Consider the following 13,066-nt stretch of genomic DNA (forward strand, 5'->3'; position numbering starts at 1 on the left):
TTCATCACGATATTTCAATTTCGTGTCATCCCCTAACATTACCCTGGTATTACCATGATATGGTCCCGCCCTAATGAGCTGTAAGGTTATTAAATCTGTCTTTTCAGTCAGACGTGAGCAGCTAAAACTCCAGCTGTTGATCAAAGCGGTGATAACGAATCTTGTTGGACTACAAAGGATCCACCTGATGCATCCTCTGAGAAGGACGCATTCATCGACGGCTGCGATGCATTTCAAACACAGCCTCCGAATTCAGATTTTGTTTCCAGGATTAGTCGAGCAGTAAAATGTCCAGTCAGCTGTGGGCACTCTGGGAAAACAAACCTCATCTTTCGTTTTTTTTTTTTTTTTTTACGGCATTACAACATCCTCACTCTGCACAGACGACATGTTTCAGTTCTGTCTCTTCCTTAAAGGTTGTGCCGTTTCCGTAGAGGTGCAGCAAAAAAAATGAGCCGGCGAACGTGATAGAAGCAAGACGAGGTGAATACGAGGCTGTTAGAGGCTCGTGAGAAGAACTCAGGTGTAATTCTGGTTCCTTTAGCTGTGAAAAACCTAAAAAACAACCTCCAGCCGGAGCACAGTCGATACAGAAAAAGAAGAAATCAAACCATTCCAGGCACGACGAAGCCTCCGCATTAATCTCAACCACAGGAGGATCACTGCTGCTGCACGTTAATCTCGATTTCAGAAGAAAACCCGTCAGCGCTAATTGCGGCTGCACGACGAGGACGTGGAAGAAAGCGAGACAAGAGTCGGACTGATGCAACTAATGAGCTTAAAACGCAGGATTCAGGCCTCGTTTTTAATCTAGAAATGTTCCCAAACGCTCCCCGTGTTGATGCAATAATTCAACAGAATGACTCGTAATTATTTTTAGTACCTCGCAAATATATTTTGCTTTCGCGCCTCGGTGGCTGAAAGTCTATACGCCGCCTAATGAACTGCGCGCATTGATTGAATTCAACTAATGATGCAGAAGATAAAGCAGCGCGGGCCACCTGTCTCGTTTCCGCATTATTACGACGGGCTCGGGTATCGATGACTTATTGATTTCATTATTCCTGGGGTCGAACGGAGGAAAAACACACACCAGGCGCAGCCAGTCTGTACAGCTAGAGGATATGAGGGAAGTTTAAATGAATCTCGTGGTCAGAAAGGTCCGAGCTACGGGTCAGATCAGAACCAAAAGCATCAACACCAACAAACTAGCAGGCGGCTCATATTGGAGAACAGTTAAAATCCCAGTTCGCCTCCAAATTAAAGGCCAAAACGTGGAGCGCCTCGAGCTGTTTGCACGTCCAAAAGGAAGGTCGCGTAAATGATAATGGCCCGACACGAACAAACATTAAATCTCTGGAATAAACACTGGTTTATAAACGCCCTCGGGCCGTTTCCACAAAGCTACAAGCTGCTGAACCTAAATCCTGCTGTAATGAAAGCACTTCGACAACAATGTGCTTCATGGAAAAAACCAAAGGCACCACGTCGGCCTCTGATGAGGAATAATCACACGAAGCCTCGACCTGCATCCTGCAGAAAACAAGAAGTTTGGTGACAAAATAAAGTAAATATACCTCCAGACATGTCCTACTTTTATATATTCGAGACGTGGAACCCAGAGGAACCCGCTTTTGCTTTTGTCATTTGATCAGCGGCAACAAAGGACAGCAGGGAAATAAAGATGCACAAACACATAACCTGAAAGCTTCGAGAGGGAAGAAAAAAACACCGGATCATAACCAGGATATCAATAATGCATTTCCACGGTCTCGGGTCAGTCTGCTTTAATCTTGCTGAGCCGTTGATGCGCTCTGCGGCGTCGCAGCAGGACGCGGTCGTGCCCGGACTAGACCCACAGTTTTTAAAGCTCAAGTTCGGAGCTTGTAACTGAATCATATTCCAAATATCATCATCATTAGCTGTGTACTGATGCCCTTTTCTGACTTGTTGACTGGTCTCCATGATGCTGCCGCCGCCGTGCTTCCCTGTAGGAACAGTGCCGGCTGCTGCTTGGAGTTCTGCCCAAAGACAGACGCAGACTTTGAACACAAACAGTTCGATTCGAGCCACAACAAACACTAAAGGGAACGGAGCTGCTGCATCGCACTGAATGCACAAAAGACTGTCAGTGATTATTCCTGAGGCGTCACGAGTGATAGGAAACAGCCGAACTTTGAGCGATCATAGTGCAAATTATCTGGAGACTTTAGAGCGTCTCACTTCTCTGTTTGGGCACCAGCATGTACAAATCAAACGCACCTCCAAAGTCCAGCTTCAGGTACAAGTCTTTGAATGAAGAAATATGACGATGTGCAGGGTTCTCACCAGCGTTATAACAGAGCAACGGTGCGTTACGCTGCTGCCTGAAAAAATTACACCGCAAATTGGGCTGACACGTTGTTTTCAAGGGTACATAACGGGAAAATGATCATTTCTTTACGGTGATGGTACCCGGCTAACTGACATGTATTCAGGCAGATATTTAACAACAAGCGGCGATGCAGTTTCTCTAACATCATCTTTGCTGCCAACGTTAGTAGCGGCGCTTGTTGTTAAAGATCTACCTGAAAACATTTAGTTAGCCAGGGAGCGTCGCTAAAACATCCCCGCTACGCTGACAAACATTCCTGCTGAGAACCCCGGTGTGGATGACGGAGAATCTGTTCCAATTCTTCAACCGCTGAAGAACCTTTTTTTTTTTAAGTCTGTCTTTGTAGCCATTTAATTTGGTGTCGACTCAATCTGTGCCTTAAACGTCTCATGTAACTCAGATTATTGTTGTTAAACATACAGAAAAAATGTTGTATTTTAGCCATTTTAATGAGGCGTTTATTTCTTAAACTGCTAAAATCCCAACATTTATAAGAGCCAGACATTGTACGAACGGTCCTGTTTTGTCAGAGCATATATGTGTGTATATATAGCATATAGCATATAGCATAAGGATACTTAATTTTTTTTAAATGTCCATCTATGCTTTAGCGTACAAACACTGAGATCAGATTTCACACGTCGCAGTAATAACTTTTGGTCCGACCACGTTCCGCCGACATTCGCCTCCCGTGCTCATGTCCGTAGAGTGTTCATTAAAAATAAATCTTTTTATTTTGGGGAGTTTCTAATTAGCAATCTGTCAGATCCCACTGAGACTCTGCAGAGGTCGCTGACCTGACAGCATGTTAACACGCTGCTGCTGCTGCTGCTGCTCGGCGGCGTGATCAAGATAAGCTTCTTAAGTAGATTAAAGCTTTTCTTTTTTGATAAAACACTCACCGACATGTTGAAGTTTACCTGGTCTATGTTCTGTTATATCAGAGCGGTGCTTACAGGTCAGAGGAACTTCCTCCTCCTGACACTTCCCGTCCATTTGCGTCCAAAATCAATTCCGGTCCACCTTCACGCTCAGCGGCTCCCCGGTGCACCGAGTCCAGAACGCCAGCGCCGGTGAACAACAAGGGCATGAGAGGGAGCCGGGCTTCACTTTTAGACCAGGACATAAAGTTTATATCGAGTCCGCATCAAACCGCTCTGACGTCAAACGGCCCCGCGGGGGGATCGTGACGCATAAAGGTGAAGTTTACCTGCTGCGGAAAATACAGTTTGAAGCCCCGAAGCTGCTCCAGATAAAATTACTTCCTGTGAACCGTCTGGAGCCAAAAGCTTTAAAAACTACACCAATCATCAGAGCGACGAGCTGCAAGACAGAAGTAGTGGTTTGAAAACCTACGAATCCAAGCTGCAAGTCACGATATTTGATTTCACTTTATTCTGTGTAGTATTCAAAAGATGTGACCAATAATAAACCAAATAATAAAAATAATAATAATAATAATTCTGCCCTCCTCTGCACAAGTGTGAAGCCAGTTCAGGGACTTTTCGGTTGAACTGTCGGCACCGAAAAATGTACATGTGTAAGTAAATATGTAGATTAATCACCTTTTTTCTAGTGTGGGCCCTTAGAAAAAGTTTTTTAGGATTTATTCCATCCCAACAGTGTCACACTCCACACAAGACATTTCTCTGTTTCTAGTTTCCACAGAGATGCAGGACTTTACTTTGAAAAATGAGCCGACGACGAGTACAAAATGCGACACAAAAAAATTGCTGGGAGTTACGAGAGTCGTTATTAAATTACGAACGGTGGATCCGGAGCGCTTCGGACGAGCTGCAGATTAAATCGTCCCGCCGCCATCATCAAAAATCCATTACAGCAAAAATTACAGGAAGATTTACGAGGACGACAGAAACCGTATTTATGATCTGTTTTCGGACGCCGCGCTGCGTCGCCAGAAATCGCGGCGAGGTCAATCGTGTTTGCTTTAATTATCTCAGAGCCGCGTCCGAAATCATTCCCTTCTTAGCTCATTTAGCACCTCCAGCGTAATGGATCTCCAATAGGTTACTCAACAGCGAGCTGTAAATTGAGCTTTCGACGTCACTTATCGAGTCGTCCATGAGTATCTGTGAAATGCCCCACGCTGCATTAGTGGACGGTAATTTACTGGCGCTACCGTTTCCCTCCGCTGTACACCGTCTGAGGACACGATTTAGTGAATAAAATCACAGACGGATTCAAGTGAGAGTCCTCTGCAGGGATGGGAAACCTGTCGGAAGAACAACCGTCGCAAACACCCAGTTTGGACAAAAGCACTCTGAGGAAAGACTCTCCGGTCGAACGGGTCATAAAGCCAAAAAACTGAGAAGTCCTTGAAGAAAACCTGAAGCGAAACGATCACCACTGCATCATATAGTCAAGACAATGCTGTTAGTTGCTGTTGTAGCTGTTACAGAAAAAAGACAAATTAGATATGAGGAGACACACAATCTTTGGGCAGAGCTACAAACATTATGTGTGACGCTGCTTATCACCTGCTAACACTACTTCTATGTTGAAGCACGGCGGTGGCAGCATCATGCAGACCGGTCAGAATCACAGGGAAGATGGATGCAGCCACAAGACAAGACACAAGACGATGGCAAAATTAAAAGTCTTGGCGTAGCAATTACAGAAATAACACTAACTAGCTAGAACTCATATACTGTAACCACAGAGATGTTCGTTATTTTAACCAAGGAAAGCAAAGGTGGACAGCCTTTATAGCCCTCTGAGGGCACAAGGAGGAAGATTCTCTGGTCTAATGAGACATAATCTTTGGGCAGAACTCTAACATTATGTGTGACGCTGCTCATCACCTGCCAACACTGAAGCACGGCGGTGGCAGCATCATGGACACCGGTCAGAATCACAGGGAGGATGTAAGCAGCCAAAACCTGAGAGGTCTCTGAAGAAAGCTCGATACATCCAAGTCAATATTGTTGTTGAAAGTTTCGGTATTATAGAAGCACCATGAATGAAACCGGGAAAGTAGCATTGAACGCCGGTTGATGAGGATATTTTTGGAAGGATAAAAGGGTCGACTATCGATTCACTAATGCTGTAATGAATCATGGTATCATGCCAACCAACAACCGGATCCAAAATGGAACCAGGCCCTAACCTTAGACGTGGTAGCGGTGAAGCCAACATGGAAATGGCGACGCTACAACACCATTAGCAGCCACTGCAATCCATGAAGCTGATGCATTATGCAGGAGCCTCGAACGCATTAGACAGCATTCATAGAAAGTGTTTTTCTCCTCCGACATTCGACTTTGGTGCAACTTTCAGTGTCGGTTCATCAGGATTTTCCAGCTCAGAGGTTGTTTTGGAGCTTTTTTAAATCAGTTTACTCGGACATTGTTTATCAGATGGTCCAGAATAACAGGAACACGCATTGATCTCTGTCCAATAAGGTAAAAGAGACTCATTGGCTTCACTGTGAGCAGACCCATCACGCTCACTGTCATGTAGTCGCCCCCCAAAGGCCCATTCCTAACCAGGAAAACCCCCGCTGATGTTTCTGAGCTAACAGGCTAAAAACAAGGAGGATCGATAGCGTCCCGAGCCGCTAACGCTCGCCTCGCCGGCTCGAGTTTCAGGTTTGTGTGCGATGGAGACACAGGCGTCGTGTTCAGGACAGAACAGAAATAGATGTGAAGCTGTTGACTGAGTTCAGTGTTTCGCTTAATTAACGGGAGTCAATCAAAGCCGTGTAAAAGCTCGTCCCGCTCATTAAGTCCCCGTCACGCCGACGGCTGCAGTTCCACTCTGCAGGTCCGACAGCTCAATGAAGGAGATGCGACGCTTCTACCGGCCTCTGGTCTTCTAACTGCAACTGACAGAAACAACTCTGCACGTGTGCTCGATGGGTTGGAAATCAAGAATCACGACAAATTTAATCCCGTCTTCTTGTTTGAATTGAAGTGTTTACTGTGAACTTCACCTTCCCAACGATGCCAGCTACTCATCGATGTGAATTTAATCTAAGTTTAATCACAGGTCCAACCTGCATCCGTCTCCACACGTCTGGATTACTCATAAACTCATCGTGTTTTGCTGCCGTCACATCTTTACTCACTGTGGCCATAAATCATTAAAAATTAAAATGAAAAAAATAAAATTTTGTTGATTTTGTTCATTTGTAAGGGTTATAATATAATAATAATAACCTTTAAATCATAATTTAAAACATTTTTTTTGCCCACAAGTGTCACCAACACTGACAAATGGCAGCTCCACATGCCGTAGATCTACACCTGCTTCCATTTTTAATTCGTGTCCACGTTTATCTCCGTTCTGCTCGGCGTAAACGCAGCCGAAAGGTTCCTGAGTTTTGGTGAAGTGACTGTTGGTCAATCAGTAACGGCTCCACGGTCGGCACAGTTTTTCATTTTTTGAAGATTCTGGTTCGCACAAAGACTTTATTTTTGGCTAATTTTTAGATGTAATGACAATTTTAAGCTTAGATTTGGTGTAATTTTGCACAAATACAGATTTTTTAACAGTCTTTTAAACTCACTGGCAGGTTTTGGGGTTTAGAGGGTTAAAATGTAGATGTATTAATATTTAAGTTGATTTCTTATCACCTGAAAGAGCAAACTGAAGTAATAATAACATAAAGACAGATGGAAAGTCTGCAGAGAAATCTCAATAATGCTAATTTCTTCATCTATTTTCTCTCCTGGCACACACAGCCAGCGTTATATATTGAGATACATTTAAAAAAAGAGAAAAAAACTAGAGATAATCTTTGAGCAGAAGTCATTTTCCTGCTCGTCTCCTGCCGACACCAATCCTACGGTGAAGCACGGCGGTGGCAGCATCATGATGTGAGCAGCCAAAAACCTGAGAGAATTTCACAACATTTTTTTCCTGATATTAAGTCTAACATTTTTTTTAAAATCTTTATCGTATTTTACTAGTTTAGTGTGTTCTAAACAAGTCGCCACCCGGCGTGTCCGACTCGTCCTGACAAAGATAAGAGCTGAGAAGTTGTGAATATTCCCAGAAAGCAGCCGCTGACCTTGGACTCTGTCGTACGACGCAGCCACTCGTACGCTGTTATCATGATTACACCTGGCAGGTGCAGCGACTCGAGCATCTCTCACACACACACACACACACACACACACACACACAGAGACACACACAGAGACACACACACACACACGGCTCAACGGGGGAACACAAACACAGCGATCCTGACCGACGGGGCTCGTAATGGTCCGGCTCCGTCTCCTGTATTCACGCCGAGACGACTCTGTGGTTTCCCACAGTGCCGAGCGGCGTTTAGAGGCCCGGCCGTAAGCCCAGCGCCGCACGCCTTCGCTCGGCTTTGGCGAGCATCGACTCGCTCGATATCCTCGCTGCCGCCACTGCAGAAACCGTCCATCAGCTTAAATCAGCAAAAAAGCAATTACGAGGAAACCGCCGCATGTGTTCGAAACAAGCGAAGCTGCAGGATTCGACCTCGCGTGTCGTCTTCAGAGGAAAGCAAACACATCATTCGTGCGTTCGTCCCTCTGCAGCCGCTCCAGCTCCAGCCTGGAGCTCAGCTCAGACTCCTTCGGCTCCGGTTCTCCAAGCTCTGGACACATTCGTCTCACAAGTTTACAAATGAGGGTCCGCGGCCCGAAAACGCTCGAAGCGGTGAGAAATGGTACGCAGTCGATTTAGCACGACTTTCTGATAGGAATGCCCGTTTCAGCCGGGCCCATATTACCTCTTTTAAATCAATAGTGGCCTCGCGTTTAATGACGCCTTCATTTCCCTGCAGCTCGACGCTCGGGCCGCGCCGTAATTCAACTCGTGTCCCGAGTGTTAAATTTTCATTCGGGCGAATTTCTACGACGGGTTGCAGAGTTTGCGAAGGGGTTATGTATGACTAAGTGACATTTGCCAAAAATTATAACGGCAGCGCTGCGTAGCCGCGAGGCAGCGAGATAATCAGGTCGGTGGCGGCGCGGTGGATCAAACGACAGCTTTATGGGAGCTGAGAGTGGCCGCTCACGGGGGGAGAAAGGCTCCGAGGTTCCCCGTCAGAGCGCAACGAGATGAATCGGCGCCATGAAGCAGACGAAGGGAGCCGCTGATTGGCTAAAGACTCGTGTCCCCCTGAGAGCAGTGCCGTTGCATTTGATTCGAGGCGTGGCGCCGTTTGACCAACAGGAAGCTTCTCCTTTAGCGCACCAATCACAGCCAAGCACGACAACATCTGCGACTTTATTGGTGTTACAGGATCCACACAGAAATCCAGATTTTCTTCCCAGCAGAGAATTTAACAAGAAGACGTCACCATCTACCAGGCCAACAGTCAGGCTAATTAGCTTAGCATCAGCACCCCAAACCCACAATTAATCCAAAACATAAACAGGATTTTAGCGTGAATGTTGTGAAGAAGCTGCACAGAAGAACAGTGACGGACAGTAAAGAGCAAAAATCAAACATCTGGAGCAGAAACAGATCGTTGGAGGTAAAGCACATCACATGCAATCAGAGCAGCGACATGTTCAACCAGCTTTAAAAACAACACCAACACCGACTGGGTCAGAATGAACGCATGAATTCCAAGAAAGAGAACGTCACCACACTGAGACCTTCCAGGAACTTACAGACGCTACAATCAGAGGCCTGAAGCCACATCAAACGCTGAACGTTTCCGGCACAAAGAGCGTTCACAGAAACACAACGTACCAAAGAGCGACAACGGTTTGTCATACGAACAACGTACAGGCTAGAAAATGTGCAGAGAGCGTTTTGAAGACATCACACAGATTTTTTTCTGACAATGATCATCACAGAAATGTATGAAACATGCAAGACAGGACAACACAAGTCTGACGTCAGATGATCATAACAGTGAGAACACAGGTGAAGCTTTTCCTTCATCAAGTATCACAACGTCAGGATTTCTTCAACATCTACGGCTCTACTACTGACACACCAACTATCTTTCATCAGCTGCACCTCAGGGATTTTCTTTTGTACAGTTAAAACGCGATGAGCAGAGACGTTACCCTGTCCTTCATCCTCCAGCTCTGCGCCAAGGCCTTGGAGCCCTCGATCTTCTCCGAGTGCCTCTTCTTCATGAAGGCCAGGGGAAGCTTCCAGTCGTTCATGTCGGCCTCCTCTTCCTCGGCGAGGCCCACGGCCGGCGAGTGGAGCAAGTCTGAGTCCATTTTCATTAGAGCCCTGCAGGGGGGAGGAGGGGGGAGACTCATGTTAGCAAAACAGGTTTATAAAATAAACAAATAAATAAATAAAGGCTTCTCTGCTCGGCACACAACAACAAAAGCAGCGATCAGAAGGAGTTTCCTGCCGCCGCGGCTGCACCTCTGAGCACGTGCGAGCTAAAAACAAACCACCAGGCCAAAGGGAACGCGTTGCACAACGCTGGCAAACCCAAATAAGACGAGCATGCAGCTACTTAGCAGAGGCATAAATAATACAGCAGACAACACAGTCTGCACAACAGAAAGGAGGTTTCTGGAACTAAAGCGTGTGGCAGTCTTCTCCACCGATCATCAGGTTACACAGCTCTCGACCTGAAGATAAATCCTGCTGATTTTAGAGGAGACTGTGAGAATCTACAAGAAAAGTTTCCTGTTGCTCGAAGGAAGGACAAGAAGAAAGCAGCACGAAGGAGTTTTAAACGAGATCAACTCCTGAACGTCCGTCTAACAGGATGCAGCCGACGGACGTCACAAATCAGGGGAAGATGTTTTACCGCCACGGACCGACGAAGCAGTTCTCTGACAGACATGCTGACTTTGATTCAAACCTTCCTACATGGTTTCAGTAACTTTAACTGTGGAACAGCTGCCAAGACGTTTACAGTTCAAACAACGAGAGTCACGAAGGATCGGCTGAAGGAAAAAGTGAAAGCTGGAGATTAAAAGTTCTGCTGCACTTTTTTCACAAGCAGCAGTCGGACGTGTGAAGGTGGAGAGAGATGATTTGACTGCAGAGTTCCTCCTGTTCTGGTTCTGACTTCACTCAGACCAGTTTTATCTTCCTCACGCTTTACACTTAAACTAACAGCAGGATTATGTGGTTTATAACCTCCGTGTGAACGCTCACGTGTCTGAGGTGACCTGCTGCGACACCCTGATCGATCCCGTCTCCACGCCAGGAATGATTCATCATTTAAAACTAACTAATGACGTGAATCCAGCTGCTGCAGGTGTTTAATAAATGAAGGAATCAGTCCTAAACAGCTGGAGGCGACAGAGCAGTCTGTGGTTGGACTGAGGTGGAGGAACGTTCCCAGTGGGACCAGCTGTGGGGGGTCATTACCAGTCATGATGGTTTAATGAACTCTGTGGCGCCGCTGAGCGTAAACGTGTTCGTCTCGTGTATTTTAATAAGACGCCTACAAACAGCCGGAAGCAACAAACTAAACTCCTGTTCAGATCTTCTCAATAAAACCAAACCACATCCACGACTATTAATGATCAGTCTGAGCCGTTTGTCTCCGTTTTCATCGCAGCAAAGTTTTATTTTCAGATTTGAATTTGTAGAGCAAAACGTTTTGTCTCTCTCGTGCTCTCTGGGATGCTTTTGGACCAAACCGGTGCCGGAAAAAGTAGGAACGTCCCGATCAGACACCTTCAACATCTGCCAACACCCGACGCTGCTTTTCTGGATAATAAACACGTCAAGTATTTCAGACCAGCCGAGCAAACAGAGAACATCGTAAAGAGGCACCAAGACGGAGACTTGTGTGACGCTTAACAACCTCCGACCAGCGAGAACGTATGAAATCAAGCGTAGTGGATCTACATCACCCACAAACTCAAACACAGATCGATATTTCTATTCAGTGGACGTAAACGAAGCATCAGCGTCAGTCAAAAACAGCAAACATCAGGATCACAAGGTCCCGAGAAAAACAGCTCCACACAGCTCAGCGTGTGTCCAGCACCTACAAGTAAATGTTTCTGGTCCGATTTGATCCGATGATCAGCTTTTACAGGAAAACAGCGATTCAGAGCCAAGCTGGTGAATTCAGATCAACGAAAAAGGGACTAAAATGTAGGAATGTTTGTTTTCATGCATCATTCTCATCCTCCACGGCTTTGCATTGACATGAGAATATTTCCACTTATTTTAAATTACTAATGAAAACACATCAGTCCTGCTTTGGTGTCAGGTCTGTACTTTGCTTCACTAGTTTTGTTTGCAGTGACTGAAAACCAGAAGTGAAACCAAACATCTGCCTCCAGCCTGCAGCTGCTGGTCTGCCTGTTTCCACACAAACACCTGGATCAGGACGAGGATGCACCTGGAGGAACTTTCCTCACATGCTAGCAGCAGTTAGCACATGAGCTAAGCTAGCCCACCGGACAGCTCTCCCCCCGCCGTTAAGGAACAAAGTGCGGCTGTCACGGTGCACGAGAGGCTGCAGCAGGTTTCTCCTCCAGAACAGCAGCGAAGCACAGAAACAACCAGACACATGTGCGCTAATGGCGCCGGTGTGTGCAGCGCGGCGGCGGGCAGATGCACACCTCGGTGCGGTGGGATGGTCGACCCGGGCTGGGGAGGCTCTCCGTCTCCGGACGATGACAGACACGGTCGCGCACACGATCCTGGTCAGGAAGTTGTAAGGCAGCGTCCACAGCCTGTAGAGAATGTCGAAGCCGTCGAAGCCGAGCTGGACGGGTGCGTGTTTGCAGGGGAATCTGCGGCTCCTCTCCCCGCGGCTCTTCGCTACGGGAAGCGGCTGGAGACGAGGCCCATCTTCACACGGACACTCGGCCACAGCCACGGGAAGCACCGGCCACGCTGAGCGACGACGGGGGTCGTGTGGTCCGCGAACCAGCGACCCTGGGGGCTGATTCGGTGCGACGGTTTCGGCGGAAGTCGCACGGAATCCCGAGAATCTCTCCGGAGAGCCACTTCTTCAGCACTTCTGCAAGGGCGCAGCCATCTTGGGTTGGACCCACAATGCACCGCGGGGGGCGGGGCTCCGGGAGACGTCACGGCGAGACGAAAGCAGCAGCGGAGGGGTTCGGTTCGGGGGCTGGACTCAAAGGCAGCTTTCAGCTAATAAACCAGGCTTATTGCTGCTAGTCTGACTTACCAGCACGTTACGTCAAACCGAATCCAACACCGAGACCAACAGCTCAGCTAATTATATTTACCGATAATAAACGTAATCCCCCGTTTTCCCCCACGAGATGTGACATGTTGTCGCTTCCAGCTGTTGAGGAGGATTTCCTCTGAGTTTATTAAACACCTGTAGATTCAAACAGCAGCAGGATCCACAGGAAGGAGAGAGCAGCATTTTAACAGCTTTACCAAATAAATCAGGCTTATTTCTGACTTATTTACACATTATTTCAAACCAAAGTCAACATTTTTCAGCTCCATTAACTCTGGAAACCTGCACAAAGTCTTGAAAACAAAGTAATGCTAAGAAAAAATAAAATAAAAACCAGAGACCAACAGCTCACATTATTAATACTCATGAATATTACATTCAGTCATTAAGCTAAAGTCTGCTGCTTCCAGCTGTTCAGGACGATTTCCTCTGAGTTCATTAAACACCTGCAGCATCAGCTCGTCACTCAGCAGGTTTACCAAGTAAATCAGGCTTTTTATTCAGTTTGTCTGACTCTTATTAGGGTCCGAGCACCCAAAAGGGTGCGAAGACCCTGTTGGAACTGCTCGGATTATTATTAT

General features: G+C 46.6%; 1 protein-coding gene across 1 annotated transcript in view; it reads right to left on the bottom strand.

Annotated features, from left to right (window-relative positions):
• rptor (regulatory associated protein of MTOR, complex 1) overlaps window positions 1-11,971 on the bottom strand; it is a 202,978-nt gene extending 191,007 nt beyond the window's left edge. The window contains exons 1-2 of the mRNA XM_008295570.1: window positions 11,890-11,971; window positions 9,400-9,574 (exon numbers count right to left, since the gene is read on the bottom strand). Coding sequence (XP_008293792.1) covers window positions 9,400-9,567 — 168 coding nt within the window. The 5' untranslated portion in view covers window positions 9,568-9,574; window positions 11,890-11,971. The remainder of the gene's footprint in view (window positions 1-9,399; window positions 9,575-11,889) is intronic.
• Between the last annotated feature and the right edge of the window lie 1,095 nt (window positions 11,972-13,066).

This window comes from Stegastes partitus, unplaced genomic scaffold (assembly GCF_000690725.1).
Source record: "Stegastes partitus isolate 25-593 unplaced genomic scaffold, Stegastes_partitus-1.0.2 Scaffold1059, whole genome shotgun sequence".
NCBI lineage: Eukaryota > Metazoa > Chordata > Actinopteri > Pomacentridae > Stegastes > Stegastes partitus.